General features: G+C 37.5%; 1 protein-coding gene across 3 annotated transcripts in view; it reads left to right on the top strand.

Moving 5' to 3' along the window:
- Positions 1-17,671, top strand: part of MOCOS (molybdenum cofactor sulfurase) — a 211,579-nt gene that overhangs the window by 167,996 nt on the left and 25,912 nt on the right. For all 3 annotated transcript variants that reach the window (XM_030265788.4, XM_072924395.1, XM_072924394.1), the window contains 3 exons: positions 5,784-5,900; positions 8,322-8,765; positions 15,646-15,808. In XM_030265788.4, the coding sequence (XP_030121648.4) occupies positions 5,784-5,900; positions 8,322-8,765; positions 15,646-15,808 (724 nt within the window). The remainder of the gene's footprint in view (positions 1-5,783; positions 5,901-8,321; positions 8,766-15,645; positions 15,809-17,671) is intronic.

Raw genomic sequence — 17,671 nt, 5'->3', positions numbered from 1 at the left:
TCCTCCTCCCATATTTTTGCCTGAGAGCCCCCCTTAATTTCAAATTTATAACAATTCAGAGAGAATTTTTTCCATTTCAGGGGAGGTTCCTGCCTTCCTTAACAGACACCTGTTTTTCCAAACCAAGACATCTGGCTTCAACATTTCTGACTAGCAGCAATTTAACCAAAAGTCTTTAGCCTACAAAATAGTTGGGGATGCTCAATGGGATGGAGAGATACAGATGTTTTTCTATGACTCACAAGAGGATGCTTTGTTGAAATCAGTTAGGAAACCACTGAGGGCTTGAATTCCTTTGCTTTTCTTTCTTCCTGAAATCCATCCTTTCCATATCATTTTAGTGAACTAGATTTTCATTGTCAATGAATGCAGTTTGACCTGGAGGGAAAATAAACCAAAAGAAACAGAAAAGAAGATGTCATTTGTTGGACAGACCTATGGTCATTAAGGCACCAAATCAAAGAAAGAAAACCAAGGTGTTTAGCTTACTCATCAGACTGTTCCATTTCAAATAGTTGGATTCAAATTCCCTTGTGTATTCAGCAGGAAAGAAAAAACAGTTGAAAAAAAAGTTAGGTCATCCATTAACAATGCTGTGTTTCATTGTTTCATTTTATTTTTACAGCTACCCTATCCCCAAGAAATCTTCTAGCTTCTGGTTGTCAGAAATGTAAAATTATTGTTACTCCTTTATGCATGAAGAACCTGCAGTTCACTATGTATATGGCATCTCCTAAATGAGAATTCCTGCAGAGTGGCAACCCACATAGTTTGAATTTTGCTAATATTTCCAGCTTGTTTTTCTCCCATGCAATCTTACCTGCTATTTGACTGTCTTTAAAACTATCTGAGAAAATTATCACATCAACTGCAAAGTTCCTGGCAAGATAGCATTTATACTGAACAAGTATATTCAGGACACTGAACTTGACAATATTAGTACATTTCAATGTCTCTGTCTAATACTTCACTGTCTTCTAGCAAAGGGATTTTGGTCAGAGTAAGTGATGAACAGATGAAGACTAAAAAGAGATATACATCCCGTCTTGGGTTAATTTAATCCATTGTCAACAACTAGAGAGGCAAAAAGGAGAGAATCAGATTACTCAATACTGAGAGAATCTGCCCACATAGAAATTATTTCTCTGAGATGGAAAGAAAGAAGCCTTTATAGCAGAAAACTATGCAGTTAAAACAGTTAATGAAACTGTAACTCAACTAAAATTCTCTCCTTCTCCCCCTCCCCACCACTAAATGGTTTGAAAACAAGTGCTGATTTTTTTTTCCTTCTGACCTACTTCTTATTAAATTGTATTTAACAAGATTATGTATGCATTTGCATCAGCAACAGCATTTCACAGTCAAATGCTGGATGACAGAAAGAGCTAGCTTACTTTCTCCAATTCCATGCCATGAATCAGTGAATTAATTTACCAGTGGATGTGGAGAACAGCATCTTGAAGCCTGTTTTATAACCAGCCATCAGTGGTGTGCAAAGAAATTCTTGTAATGAGCAAATCCATCAGATAGGCAAACTGCTCTGATACTTGGGCATTGGCATTGTAGAAAGCAAAATGAGAAGTCCTAATCCCAAATCCTGAAGGACAGCACTTGCCAGTATTGAATTATATTATTTTTTTTTCAGAACACTTCACGATGTATTATAAAATGTTTCTTTATTAATGTGAATAATTATTGTGATAACTTACACAAATAAGTACTTGCTTGAATAAGAGCTACAGAATTGCATCCTATGGGAATGACTTCAGCAGGCATTCTAAAGCATTCATCATTCTTAGTGAAAGTCTTAGACTTAGTTGATTAGGAATAATGCAAAATTATGTGCTATTTGTAAATCTTTATTCTCATTTAGCATATATGTACCTACAGCAAGTATCATTTTCAGACTAATTTCAATGGAACATGAAGCCAGAGAAAAACTTACAGCTTTCACTGAGTGCCTCAGAAGCCCTGAAGTGAATTGTTAGCAGCAGTCAGTCATTTAGCAAACACAGAGGAATCACCAGTGCATTGTGTGACAGGGAATGGGAAAGCAGAACAGACCAGAATCTCAGTTCTCAGAGCTTTCCAGCTGATGAGTATCAACTGAAATACCAGATTTCCAAGAGGGGACTACTGTAGGGTAATGCATTAAAGTGAAAGCTCCGCACTTCAATATTTTTTATATATTTTTTTTAATTGTATGTATCAGATGGAGCACTATGAAAAAAAAAAAAAAACAAACCCAAATGTGAGCATTTGATCAATCTGGCAACACTGAAGAAGAGCTCATTGATCGAAAAAAAATTAACTGTTTTAAAAAATTGGTTAACGCAAACTTCTTTTATGTGTCTTTACTAAATTTGAAGACCGTGACTTGGAAATGTGAAAATCACTTTTTGCTTGTCAAAAATCAAGACAACGTGACATCAGAAGTATTGGGGTGTGAAGCAGTCTACAGGCCCACAGTAAAGACCTTCAGAAAAAGTAATGAATGCCAAGGGGCTCTGAGAGACAGAAGGGACTCTAAGATAGCATGATGGCTTGATTACCATGTTCTCACTGACTGAAATCAGTAAAACACTGCATTTGTTTTTAATTTAATTGTAGTCTTTAATCTCTTAAAGACCAAGGCACAATCATTCCAAGTATCAGATCCAGGGAATCACCAAAACTGACAATCCAAGTACATTAGTACCATTAGTACCATTCATGCTTCTGAGCCTTCATTGATGAACTCATTCCTGGCTCCCAAAAGTCACCCTCTGCTGTTACAGACAGAGCTGCAAGTGACTTTCTGTATTTTATAACCCTGAGCTCAATATCCATTATTGCTCGTTATGGCAATTTAAGAGATATGTTTTATTTAAGGAAGCTTTTCTTCATCTGAATAACTGTAACAGATGTTTTATGTTGTATTTGTTTTGCTATGTGATAGCGCTACAGAGAGAGATTAAATTAACTCCCCAAGTAGTATATTTCTAGGGTGAAACTAAACAAGAAGAAATCAAAACATATGTCCAAGGGAAAACCAAGCATCTATTCAAGGGACAGATATTTTTGCAATGCTGCCTTTTCTGGTTCTTTACAATGTGTGATTGTTTCCAGTGAAAAGTGTGCATCACATTCCCAAGATCTGTGCACATTATCACACTGGTGATAATGAACTTCAGTTAATACTAAAGCTATTCATAACTTATCTTTTTTCTCCTGAATCATAACTCCTGTATTCCTCTAATGATGATGTATTTATGTCTCAGTAATCCTGGTCTAATGTACAGATTGATATATATTACAATTAAAGTATAGATGAGGATTGAATTGCATGGCTAGAATGAAATTCCTGTTTATTAAAAAACAGTAATAATTTATTTGACAAAATTAAAAAAAAAATTTAATCCTGTTTGCAATTCCTTGAAGATGTGGCATGAAAACTATATTACACTACATAAATTTTGATATACAAGGCTGCCCCAGGAACGTTCCTTTTAAAAAGTATTAATAGTAAAAAGATTATGTATTTTAAAGGTTTTTGTATACTGAGTAAATAAGCCCAAACACTGTACTGTTTCAGCAGTGAAGTATGTCATGATTTTTGCCTTGCTTTTCATGATTAACAGAATGACAGATCCGCCCACAAGTCACTAGCACCATGACAAACCATGCTATGGCAGAATGACAACTTTTCTCATCTAAATTAAAAAAGACATCAAGAAAATGTCACTGTTCCCATACTGAAGTCTTCTGACAAAACAAAGCTAGCAAAACCACAACAGTCTCTCTCAACAGATGCCTTTGACTAAAACTTCAATCTGAGAAACATGCTTTAAACATAATATATTCTCCGAGGCATTAATCATCAATAGGGATCTTGGGGCTGATTGTATTCTCTACTTTCCAAGTCTGTATATATATGGACTTATTTTGATTATGTCTGTGCTGGAGAATCAAACAATTTTGAACTGAACCAGTGGCACAGAACACATTTAAATGTGGACTTGAAAACTTGTGTGCTATAGCAATGTAGAATTTTTTTGTATACAGCACATTTTTGTGCAGAGACCCTTATGCCCCACACATGAAAAAAAAAAAAAACAATAACTCTGTTTGAGCTGCTTTTAGCAGAGCTAAATACTATTTAGGTTGAATTGTTTCAGCATGGAGTAAGTTCTAACAGAAGGCTTGGGTTTTCTAGCCACTGAGATAGTGACTTCAAAGGTGCTTGGTACACAGAGTTAAACTTAGAGATCTCAGAAGATGGAAGACTGACATATCAAGACAGAAGATATAGTGAATATATGTACTGGGCCATTGTTCTATACAGAGGGAATTTATGTTAAAAATAATAAAAGCCAGTAGAGATTTAGCCAGCTACAAAAGCTAGGTTGAACATTTATGCTGATACCTCAGATGAAGCATGGGTTCACAGTTAAGGAAGTGGTTAGTATGAGTTGGTTGACACTCCTTTTCCATCCCCCTAAGGCTGAGCTGTTGCTGTGCATCCAGCTGAGCCCGAGCTTCCTGCAATGGGGGATTCTGTCCCTGGTACAGCGGAGTCCCCTGCGTCTGCAGCATGGTCATTCTCAAGGCTCTCTGCTCTCCTTTTGTAAACAAGGAGCAAAAGCACAGAGGGGTTAATGCAAGTTGTGCAAGGTTGTTTTGGGAGTCTGTGGTAGAGATGGGGGTCAGATTTCATGCATTTATTTGTCTGTCCTTTCTTGCAGTCCTGACAAGGAATGCTCATCATTTTTCATCAAAGAAATAGCTGGTGGTAGCTCAGCTAATCTTATCAGCTGTTGCTATTGCTTTTTGAGATCAATATAAAGCATTTCCAGGTCCCTGCATTGAGGTTCCATGGTTTCTTAGCTGTGCTAAGAGGATCCCTGTAGTGTTTCTTAGATGTGCTATGAAACTCTGAAAATCCATATCGCTTGCAGTGCTGTCCTCCCAGTGCATGCATATATATGTCTCCTTCTGAGGCACATATGGGTACGTTCTTCTGTTCTCTTTGCACATCATTTTCATTCCTTTCCATAATTTATTCATGCCAGTTTGTTATCAAGTATTTTATTTCTCCCCATTCAGTATTCAGTGGATAGTAAAGAAAGGGTGTAATACTAAACAGCACGAGGAAGAAATGCACCAGGGACTTGGTAGACTGAGGGCTTGTATGTGCAAGACTCAAGGAGATATTCCAGTCCATTCCCTGTCCTGGCAAATGTTACTGCTTACTGACATGCTGATCCTTCCAGCGCTTGGGTGTCAAAATCCCAAAATGCCATTAGTTTCTGTGATGGGGACTTGCACTTCAGATCCTTGGAACACAAAATTTTCTTTAGCTACCTGAAAAGGTGTCCCAGGCTTCTCTTCAGTCTCTTCAGAGGCAGTTGCAGGTGGTGGCTCTGTCAAGACACCGAGTAACACCTGGCTGCAGGTCTGTAATTAGCAGCACTGATGTGAATAAACCTGTTCACAGTCTCAAAATTCAGCAGATGTACTGGCATTCACAGGCTCAGGATTTGGTTGTGAGTGTTTTGTGTGGAGTAGTTGCTCAATGGTAAGGGAAACCTCTCTGCTCCTACCGTTGCTTTCTTCTGGCTGAAGTAACAAAGTTGAAAACTACAAAATCTGTATGGGAATGGTAAAAGCCACAGTAAGTTGTTAATTGTTTAGAGACATAATTTACCTCCATAGATTTCTACCTTTAGAACACTGTATCTTGTTGACCACTTTAAAATGTCTGTTTTTCATTCTTCTCCTGCACCTTCTGGTGGATTGGGAAGGTGGACAGCATGGCGAGTCTTCACAACATACACGTTCGCACAGGCTGCTTCTGTAACACGGGAGCCTGCCAGATGCATCTGGGCATAAGCAATGAGGACATCCAAAGGAATCTGCAGGTTGGTTTCTGAATGTGGTTAGAAGTTAAAAGCTAAAGTGCATCACATGCCATGGTTTTGACTTTACGTGACTTTATGAATGAAGTAAATTTGACTTGTTTTCTTTAAGCTTTCAACTCCTTTGGTTCTTTGTTAAAGAACTAAACTGATTGAAACTTGGCTCATTGAAATGAGGTATTGAAACAAAATCATTTGGTGGATGCAGAGAAGTATGTGTTACTTGTTATTATTTCATTGGCAAATAGGAAATTGGGCCTTATTGTTTGGTTTTGGATTGCAAGACTTCCAGCAGAATAGAACTTCCTGGACAATTCCTCTCATATTTTTCTTTAAGTATCCTAATTCACTATTCTACATATTAATGCTCAAGTCTTGTAGACCTGTTGCTGTTGGGTGCTACAAATTAAAATACATATGCAATTTGGACAGGAAACAATAAAGGCAAATACACAGTGAATCTCAGAGAATGAAGCAAATTTAGATGAAATCTACTTAGATTATTGATGTGTTGGATTTTTAGAATATGAATGTAAAGACTGTTTTCAAGATTACTAATGTTTTCCATAAGCTGTCATTAAAAGATATATAGCAGGATGTATTACAGTGAAGTGGAGGAGTCTTCCTGTCTGCATATTTGTCAGAGTTTGAAATTAGAGTAAATTAATTCAGAACAATCAAAAACTTTATTAATGGTGTTCTTCCAAAGGTAAAAAAAAAAAAAATCTAATGGCTCTAATGATTTTATAGCTCCCTTATAATTTCACAGAGATGTATAGATAATTTTGCAAACACATTTGCATGCAGGACTGATAGCACTTAGTTCTTAAAGGCTGCTGCAGTTCTTTAATACCTTCCTTGGCAAAATGATACTTTGACTTGCTATGGAAGCTCTGTCCTCTGAGAAAATAAAAAATGGTCTATTATTTGCTGAAGTGAAAAATGCCAAATAACCAGCTGCAATGCTCCTGGATCTCCTTATACGAGGAGGATTTTGCTAAGGAGCAAGTGACTTCTTTTAGGTCTGTGTCATTTAAATGGGGATAGGCTAAAGTTAAATTTATGGAGAGACACTTAATCTCCAAAGGTTGTATAACGAAGTGGTACAGTTACACAGTCGTTATCTGAGGACATTCCATTCCCATCAGTGCTTTGAGAAGGATCAGGATGGATTATTGACAACATTACTGTGTAGAGGAAGGCATCTTTTATCAAGTTATTTGCACATATACTTCAGTTTCGTCTTTTCCCAGGCTGTATTCTTCCTTCCCTGATGAAGTTGTACATGATAAAATGCCTGTGAGGGAGGACTTTCTGTCTTCAAGTGTCCCTCGAGAAGTGTGGTTAGTTTTCTTAAAATGTTATGTAGGAACTCGTTTGCTTATTTGCACAGTAGGAACCTCTCTCCTCAGTCAATCAAGCAATACTTGGCAGAAGGGTTACAGAAGTGTATATTAACAGATGCAACCTAATTTTGCAAATGTTGCTTCTGCTCTGTTGTCAAGGATAAAAACTACTTCACACTGCATTAAAATATTTACTACTGTGTTGCATGCTTTGACATAGATGTAGGGTTTTCATTTCTCTTTGCATAAATGGCATTTGTGCTCACTGTCCTGTGACATTTCTTGCTTTAAAAAAAAAGCCCTCATGTAAATAAACTATTCATATGTTCATTTTTAATGTGACAGAAGTATGTAAATAAATTAAATTCTGAGGAAAAAAACCCCAACAGCTGCTGCAGTTATGGATTGCTGTGTTGGGACTAAATCTTAAGTCAATTGGTGAGCTAATATTAAGTGGATGAACAAAGGGGGACTCTAGGTTGCTTCATTGGTGATGAGTGGCAGCACTCACTGACCCACTTAAAGAATGAGAAACTTTTGCTCTTCACGTCTCTGCTGCTATTCCAAATGAGTTAGTTCTCTGCTGTTTGGACTATTAAACACAAGCCAGGATAAAGCCACTGATGGTATTAAAATGGCACTCTTCTGCCAGTGAATATTGAGAAAACTGCCCCCAAAAAATTAGCTGTCTTATGGTTTGTTCACTTACCTGAACATTACATCACAGTTTACAACCCAGTGAACTATGCAAGTGAGACTGGAATATCCCTGGAGACTGTATGTCCCAGGATGGTCAGCTCAGACAACCTTTTTGTGATTCTTGATATGTTTTTGGAAGTATCTCTTCCCCTAGAGTAGAATAGGACAAGCAGCTCAAAATTATCTTCATAGTCTGAGTAAATCATAAGATGATTGAGGGTTTTTTCTTCATTTTCTCTTTGTATTAATGAGTTAACCTTCTATTTTTTACAACAGCTTTTCAAGTTATAATTAAGAGACTCATTAATAACTAGGTAAAATTAGAGAGAAATAAAGCAAAATATGACAGCTCTCTCGTTTTCTTCCTATTTCAAACTAGGCTGGCCATGTCTGTGGAGATAACATAGACCTAGTTGATGGACGTCCCACTGGTTCTGTGAGAATATCCTTTGGCTACATGTCTTCTTTTGAAGATGCACAGACTTTTTTGAATTTCATCATAGCCACCAGACTCTCCAACTTGGATGCTGAGATTCCTTTCCAGTCTGTTCCAAAGCGGATGACAGAGTCTGTTCCAGATGACCACCTTTCTTTTAACAAGGAGGATAAATTGTCTCCAATACTGCAAATATCTGACCGAGAACTCAGGAATATTCCTTCTGAGGCAGAGACAACTGGCAGCTGGCAGCCACCAGAGCCTGAGGCAGAAAGCATGAGGGCAACTGTTTCTGAGACAGCAGTGCCAACGTGTAGAAAAGGTGGCAAGCCCATCACTGTCGCCAAAATTTACCTCTACCCAATCAAATCCTGCTCTGCATTTGAGGTATGTGTTTTGAACCATTCAGAAGTATTTGTGCAGTTCAGTCTTGTGTTTTTCATCAGACATGTGTGTATGAAAGGAAGGAAGCAATGTGTGGGTACCCACGCTTCCTTTTTTTACAGTTTCTGGGATCAAGTTCCACATGTTAGGCTACCTTGAAGGATTTTGAATTAGGCTGAAGTTACAGAGGAGGGGTAAATATGTCTTCTGCTCTCTCCTCCCCCACAACAGGCAAATCTGCACATAATATGCTGTCTTGAAGAAAATAGTTGGCTTTTCAAACTTAACAAAAATATAATCAAGTAATTAGTATGCTTTTACAGAATGACATGTGATGGATTTGTATGCATTGACGGGTAGGCAGCAATTGAGAAATAACTTGATTAACATGTTATAATTGAGAGGCGGCTGATTTACATTACAAAGAAATGTTATCATTAAAAATACATTTGCAACAGAAATATGACATTTAAGTGTTGCTGTGCTATTTGAAAGTTCACTCTTTGAAGATTTTAATTGTTTTTTTACCCAGTTAATAATATCATCACCTTAGCTGTGACTTTTTTTTTTTTAATAATGCATGATGAAATAGGTGTATGGCCCACATATAACCTAGAGTGTCATTCTGCTTAGTACCATATTGGGAAGTGATTCAATGAATGTCAATAATGGTATAACTTTCCCTGCGAAAACTTACTGGTGTAGGTCAGTGTCTCACATCTGAAAGAAAATTGGGGTCAAATCCAGTGATGAATCCTCTGCATTTTAAATAGGTCTTCTCAGCTGATTTGATCATGTTGTGGTTTTTTTCTTTCTCAATGCAGAGAGGTTGGGCAATTAAACACTATTAACTGATCAACTAAACATCTGTATTTTTAAATTTGGGTTGGCTTATGATGTCTTTAATTCAGAGGCACAACCCTGAGCATTAAATGAGACCTGAACAAACAATTTCCACCCCTTATTAACCTCCCACTAGATCAAACTGTCTAGAAAATCAAATTAATTGCCCGTTTCACGTGAATATTTTTAACCTTTGCTGAAGTGTTGCAGTTTTCATAGCTGTATTAGAAGCCCAGTATGGAAGCTGCTGAAATATGTTAAATATGTTGGCAGCATTCATGCACCTTTGGGGTTAAGTTCTATTTATGACATGCAGGCTGGTGTTGTGAGATACATGCCACAACATTCAGCATTAGGAAGACTTTGAAGTGATTGTGCCCAGGAGCAGGTAAGACATACCTCAGCATGAAAGCAAGCTTATGTTTCCCCACAAGCTGAGCCGGGTTTCTCCTCTTCAAGCTCTGTGAAGGGAAACAGCTTTAGGTGATAAATTCACATAAATCTGGTACTCCCTGGCAAACAGGACTGCATTTCTGTATGGAGGGGGGAAATCCTCATGCCTCATGCAGAGTGCTTGTGCCAGGCCCAGAGTGAAAACAGGGCTCATCTTACCTCAGCTTCCACCTCTACAGCTCAACACTGTTCTGTAAGCAGTGAGAGATGGATACCTGCTTATTCATTTTAGCATAAAATGGGAATCTGCAGTAAGAGAAATAAATTTTCCTGGATATTTCTGTTTCTTTTCATTGACTGCAAGAGGAATCTCAGGCATCTTAGATTATGCAGCTAGCACTAGCTGCTCTGAATAATTTAAAAACAGATATAAAAACTGCAACTGCATTATGAGGTTTAATTTTGCATGTCTAGAGTAATTTTTGAAGTCTGTTTTGATTTTTTTTTTAATAAAAAAGCCTCAGCCACAATAAAGTCCTGTAATCTAAGCACTGTCAGAGCCTGTATTGCCAAAGAGTAACAGAAAATTAAATAAATACTGCGATTTAGTGTATGGTATTGAAAGGAACTGGAATTTCACTAGAAAAGAGCATTTAGCTCTTCTTCTCCTCTACTTAAAAAGTAATTTTTGTGCACTCCCAAGTGGTTTATAGAAGATACATGACTGCATATGAAAGAACAGTAGAAGTTGACCTAAGAACTGGGAAATTGTTGTTATCCACTGGGAAAGGGCTTTCACTGCATTGGGAGAGCAGGCCAGGAGTTGATGTCAAAAGAGTATTTTGATTTGGATGGGGTTTTTATATTGAAGTAAATCCCTGCAAAAAATATGGGTTTTTTTGTGGCCTTCTTCCTGTTCACCAGATGTTCTTCATGTTTTTTCTTCCTAAAAGTCTGGCTGGCATTTCTAGACCTGTCATATGTTTATAACCAGCCTGTGGCAGATCTGCCAATCTCACTGTCTGCCTATAGAAGAGATAAAAATGCTATCTTACAGACCACCATTTGTAATATGAACTTTAAAACCCAATTAATCCCATTCTAAATCACCAAGTGGCTTAGTCTCTTCCCAGTGAGTAAGAGTAGAATAGAAAGCCATGTCTGCCAGATCCTGCAGAGTGCACTAACCTCCAATATATATGTTTTTATATGTCACAACTGCAGCTTCAGCCTGTATCAGCTTGAAACAGGAAAACAATGTATGTCACATGCACTGGAGTTTGAAACAAGACATGCTAGAGAAGAAACCTTACCACAATTAAATGGAATCAAATTGTGAAAATAATTTTGCCTTCTAAAATATTGATTATACCAGAATCTCTAGGCTTTATCGTGAAAAGACTGAATCATATGCAAAACTATTTTTTTGCCATTTGTTTAGTGGTTTTTTCATAGACTTCACACTTAACATTGTATTATCTCCTTACTTCAGCAAACACATAAACTTCTGAAGTAGTAATCATGTAGCTTTAGTATTTGAGTGGAATCCAAGAATTGAAAATCAGTGTCTTGTTTTTAATCTAAAATAGCTTTAGATGCTTTGTAGTTGCTGGAAATTTAGAACAGTATTTTCCCTATTAAAATTGATCTCTATGTTTATCAGTTGAGGGTAACTCAGCTAGCTGATGTGAAAAAGTAGAAGTGGTTCAAATACTGAGCTATAGTAAATTCATTCACCTTCTAATACTATGATACTTGAGATCAGAAGCTCATAGATTTGTAAGTTCAAGTGGAGGCCTCCTGCTGGTATGGGAGGTCAGACCTTTAGCATGTGTTGTAACTAGGATTTATTGTAACTACATGACCACTCGAGTTTTCCTAAAATAATGTGTGCAGTGGAAAATTCCAGATAACTGTGAGCAGGACTCAGCCCATCTGCCATTGAAATCTGCCCATGGAGTTGCTGGTTGCAGGATAGATGATTAGTGGCAGGAGGACAAATTTGAGGAGGATGTGAGTGCAAACTCACAGCTGTTTGATCTCCTCTTTAGAGTCACATAATCTCCTCCTCTCCTAAACTCTGATTTCTCTGTTCTATTCTAAATGGTTTAGTATGAGAGGTTCTTGACCTCCAGAGAAAATGAGAGTGCAGAGTGCTTTGGCAGCTGGGAGGATGAAACTTGGCATGAAGATTGTCAGCTCGCTGCAGGTTGTGTGGTTTCTGCAGAATTGTATGGAGTGTTCCTGGCCACTGTTGTCCCATGGATTTTGTACACATGGTGCAGGAAGCAGAGTGCAGACTTTTCTAACTCAACTTCTCAAATGTGGCTATTTTTCCCTACAATTATTGTATTAAATGGAGCAAAGCAGAGGAGTAACCTCTATGCCAGACCACTTTATTTTTTCCAACATAAAAATGTGTTTTAAACATGCATTTTTAAACAGGAACATCTCTCATGTTGATGACTTTTGCATAATTATATAATGCAATCTGCCCAGTGAAAGAGGTTAGGAATTTAAAGTAATAACTAATTAATAACTTTATTATTCTTGCAGTAGATTTCAGAGTATAAAAAAAATGCATTTTCAACAGAGAAGACAAACTAGCTTTTAATTTAAAATACAATGCAAATTCCTAGTGATCAGTGGATAAATTATATGTAAGACCACTAATATTTTTAAACTTAGATAATTTAAAGCCTTTTCAGTAATTCTTTTTGTGTTCAAAAACCGTGTTAGACTTCATGATGACATTACTGTGAACTATGGGAGAAATGCAGGCCAAAATATTTTACAGAAAATTTTGAAATAAAGAAAAAACCAAACAACCCCACATATTTTTGCAGTAGATATTTTCATTTTGTGATAGGAAAAGATGGACTAAAGCAGATGAGATGATACCAAGTACTGGCTGTGTTATGTAATGATCCTCATGACAGGTAAAGACCATCCTGGGATGCATCATCACCTGCCATGCTTGGAATGAAGGTTTATGCTGGTATCTATCAGTAAAACCATGCTCTCCCTGCTTTCCTTCTGTCCTCCCACTTTTAGTTTGTCCCAATAGCCTGAGATGGCCAGGCAACTTCAGGAAATGACATTACAGGCTATATAATGCACTACTGCTCACTGCCACATATGCTAACCTGATCTGTTTTACTTTATTTAACAATCCCTTCAGCCCCTTTGAAATAAGGGCAGGATATGCTCTGCACAGGACTAGGTGCTCAGAGAAGTGAATGAGCTCTTCCTTGCTCATCTCCAGCATCAGTATTGGCAGCCAACCAGCTCTGGCTGTTCAGAGCCCTCTGTGACTCTCCATCCAAGGCAGGGCACAGTTATTTTGTTGTTGCAACTTCCTTTAGCAGGGTTCTAGCAACATGTACAATACAATGAGCTAAAAAGTGGAGAGGGAGTTGGACACTTGGCAGTGCACAGAGGTCAGGGACAGGACAGGGACTCACTGCAGGGCACATGTGTGTGACTCTTCCTGCAATGGCAAATACCCAGAGGAAGAGGACCTGTAGTCATGGGCTACATCACATTTTGTGGTGTGAGTGAAGCATGGAGTTAGTTGCCATTATTTTGGAGCTGTCAGAGGTGTCTTGAGTGGAAGGTGTTGATTATTTCCAACTATCTGCTAGCTAGTAAGCTGGGCTTACCCTTTAATGCCTTTCAGCATGCAAGATCTACCTGAAGTTCTGATTAAAGAGAAGTTTTATTTTGCTCATAAAGCCTCTTTGCCTTCAGTGAAGGCAAATGCTTAAGCTATTTCCTGACTAAGAATGCTGTCCTGATGTGGGACCAAAACAACTGAATGTTGCAATTAGGGAACTGGGAAACTTTGTGGTCTTCTATCTTTCTGCCTTTTTAGTTTATTCTGCTCTCTATATCTATCAAATCCTGTAGAGATCTGTTGGATTCATGGGAGGATGTATTACCAATTAATGATCTTATTTTTTGGAAGGGAGATTTGTTAGCAGGAAATTCTTGCATCTCTCAGATGATCACCAGCTGTTTAAATGCATTTTGTAGTCTAATTATACAGGATAACCAAAAATGCTGGTCTCTCCAAAGAATAATTTCCACTAAGAACAAAAGTGTGTTCTTCAGCTGATATTGCAGTCTTTGGGCTATGTTTCCTCTCCTAAAAAAGACAGGGCAAAGGTTCACATAGCTGAGGTTCACGTTGCTGACAATTTGAGGTACTTGGATAATGTGATTTCAGATGACACTGTCAGACCTAAAATTCCTATATATCACAAAATTTCATTCCACAGTTGCATTAAAAAATTGCCAAATAATATTATCAATCAAGTGGGTCGAAAGAACATGTTTCTTCTCCTAATTTTTATTTTTATATTTTCTGTATTCATTATAGTTGGTAGCACTGTAGTAAAATTATTTTTATTTCAGCTTTGATGCTTTAAGTTTTCAGGTCTAGCATGCCTGCCCTTAATTTACTAAAGTCAGGCAGTCAGTGTCAAAGTGCTGCTGCAGGCTTTTATAAAAATAGGAAAATTTTATAAGAAGGAGATATGTTAGGTTCTGTCAAGTTTTGGGTTGATCATATAATAAACAAAAATGTGATTTTTAATTAATCTAGCCAGTGCTTCCAGACATGCTATTCTTCATAGCATCAGGCTGTGCTTGATATATCTTTTACTCAATAGTTTTTTTCTGAAGTCTTTTGTTGGCTAATTCATGTGAGATATGCTCAGCTTTTCTAGAAGAATTCAATGAAGTTCAGCTGTAAACTTTTCTCCATATTCAACTGTGACTAGAAAGCATACATGAGCTGAAGAATATGTTAGTGGCCAGCTTTATATCACAAGAATGGTATTAATATTTTAATATTCTGGAGAAGAAAGCAGATATTAATGTCACCCAAAGGCACTACTAAAATTGCTCTCTTTTTGGATTTCAAGATTACCATCTGTGTAGCATCAGAAACAGATGTTCTTTTCATCAGAAAAATGTATGTGAAAGCAAGGACAATATTCTTGTATGGGCTATTGAATGTAAAGACTGTTATACAAGTAATGGAAGAACAGATAGCAAAGACAACAATATATTTTGTTGTAAGGGAATTTAAAGAAACTATTATTCTCCCAGCAAAACCAGAAGCTTCGGTGGCAGAGATTTTTCTCAAATGGATTAATTGATAAAGTGGTCCCATTTTATAAAAAACAAGTTTTTTCAGAATTTTGAATTTCACAGTTTTCCTGCTTTTGTTTGGTTGGTTTTGCCTTAATTCATAAAATTCCCACAAAATTTTGTGCTTTATAAGTTAAATGAATATTTCTGGAGGAACAGGTGCTTAAAATGGATGAGTATAAAATTGAAGACAGTTTTCAGAGTATTTCAGAGACTCTTTATTTTTACAGCTCTGTTAGACTGCATGATAATATGTAACAACTTAGAGTAATTTGTTTTTTCTTTTGTCAGTTTTGTGCAGTGATATCTTTATCTTTGATTTGCAATTAAGGTTTCTCTTATAAAAAGCTGACATTGGCTCACATAAGTTTTCCTGATTTAAACAAGTTTCATTAAAGGATTCTTTTCCCTCTCTTTGCTTTTCAGCATGAATCTATTAATGCAGCTAACATTTATTAAACCATCGTACCCCCTCCTAATGTTTTCCCAGGTTACAGAATGGCCAGTAGGAAACCAGGGTTTGCTGTATGACCGAAACTGGATGGTTGTAAACCAGAATGGAGTCTGTATGACTCAGAAGCAGGAGCCAAGGTTGTGTCTTGTGAATCCCTCAATTGATCTGAAGCAGAAAATGATGCTCATTCAGGCAGACGGTTAGTAAACTATATCCTTTCCTTCCCTTCTTTATTGGTGTCAGATTTCTAAGCAGGGACACCTGCAAGCTCCCACCAAACTCCTGAGCGCTGTGCATGCTTACTTGTGACTTTAGGGGCAATAGTTCTGTGCCAGCTGTGGGCAATGAAGCCAAACCTGTTGTATGCAGCCCTGGCGGGCTTCCTAACTTCCCAACTACCTCTGTTGGTTAGGCAGAGAGTAGACAGTGACTCCCTATGTGCAATCAGAAACTGAATGCTCCAGGATGGAGAAAGGAACAGACAAATGTGGAAATTCACTGACTGGTGTGTCTCCATAGCCTGAAGTCCCATAGCCTGAAGGGATTGTTAATGCTGCAAAGGTAAAGGAATAGAAGTCTTAGCATTAAACACCCTGGGCAAAACCCTTCCCATTTTGTATCTCTCTTCCTCCTTCCATCTGTGGAATTAGAGGGGTAAAGTCTTCAGTAGCAATTAGTATGAATTAAAATAAGGACCAGACATTATTTAACTCAAATACTTGCACTAGCAGGCAAATATTTCATGATGTTTGAGCTTCCTGGGAATTATCAGAATCCTTTTCATTCACTGCTGAGGAGAAAAAAAAAGGAAAAAAAAAATGTGAAGTGTTACAGAAAGCCCTTTACTACTCAGGGGTGAAAATTATTTATTTTCATAACAGTGCCGTCGACACAACACTGGAATGAGTTTGAATACCACAGAAATCATTAGTAATGCTGAGTTTCCATGTGTCTGAATGGAGTTCATAATTTCCCTGGGGTCCAGCATTTACTCAGCTCATATGTCTTAACCACTAATAATATACGTTCCAAATTTTCAGCAGCTAGAGCAAAACAAAGGAACCTATCTTCAGATTTTTCACCCTTTATTAGAAATCCATATGAGTGGATCTGTAACCACAGTCTCCTTTCTGTGCGTACATTAGGGTTGCTGTCATCTCCAACTGTCTGAGCAGTTGCCATAGAATTAAATCAGACTCATTGATTCTTTTTGTCTGAAATAGGTTTCTCAAATGTTACACTTTTATACTTCCACTAATCATGTGCTATTTTATGTTTCCAATCCCAAACACAATCTACTCTCTTCTTAGCAATTCCAGGCTTGCTAACTGGCATGTACACTGCTGCTTTCCCTTCTTGCCTCCATACTATTTCCTTGAAAATATATTATTAATTCATTTCAATTCTACGTGGAGGACTTTGCACCTCAAATTTCTGTAGTACAGTTGCAACCGACAGCCTTCTCCCACAACTTTTAAATTATCAAGTGCTTCAGAACTAATTATTTCTAGAGATTTATTTCTTTACCGTCTCTCTTCCTTTCTCACCATTCTGAGTCTGTTCTTCATTTTTTTTCCTTGCTAGCACTCATCCAGACAAGTGCATACCCATTAGTATGTTCACCTGTCAATAACACCTGTCAGTAACACCTGTTATACTTCAGGGAGTCAGGAGGAAGTTTTCTCAGACAAAAATGACAGTCAAGGCACCCATTTCACACTGAGATTTACAGCCCCTTACCACAGTTAGTGTCAGGGTGAAATTTGCCTTTAAATTCTACATTTTAATGTATGTCTTTTTTGGTGTTTTCACTGTCATTTGCCTTCCTTCCAATGAAAGTGGGAACCATTTCCACACAAAAGGGCTTGTCCAAGTCCATTGATCATTTTTCTACCCAAAAGTAATTGATCAATGTGCTCTAACTGCAATGTCATTGCCATTTATTTACAAGTCTGCTTTGGTACAGCCAGTGTGTAAGAATGGAGTCATGTTATTCTTTGGATAATGACTCTAGCTACCAAAAATCCTAGCCCATGAGGTGATGTTGGGCCTCTTTTCTAGT

The sequence above is a fragment of the Taeniopygia guttata genome, chromosome 2 (genome assembly GCF_048771995.1).
Source record: "Taeniopygia guttata chromosome 2, bTaeGut7.mat, whole genome shotgun sequence".
Lineage (NCBI taxonomy): Eukaryota > Metazoa > Chordata > Aves > Passeriformes > Estrildidae > Taeniopygia > Taeniopygia guttata.
The sequence above is the reverse complement of the archived record's forward strand: the minus strand, read 5'-3'. Positions and strand labels throughout refer to the sequence as shown.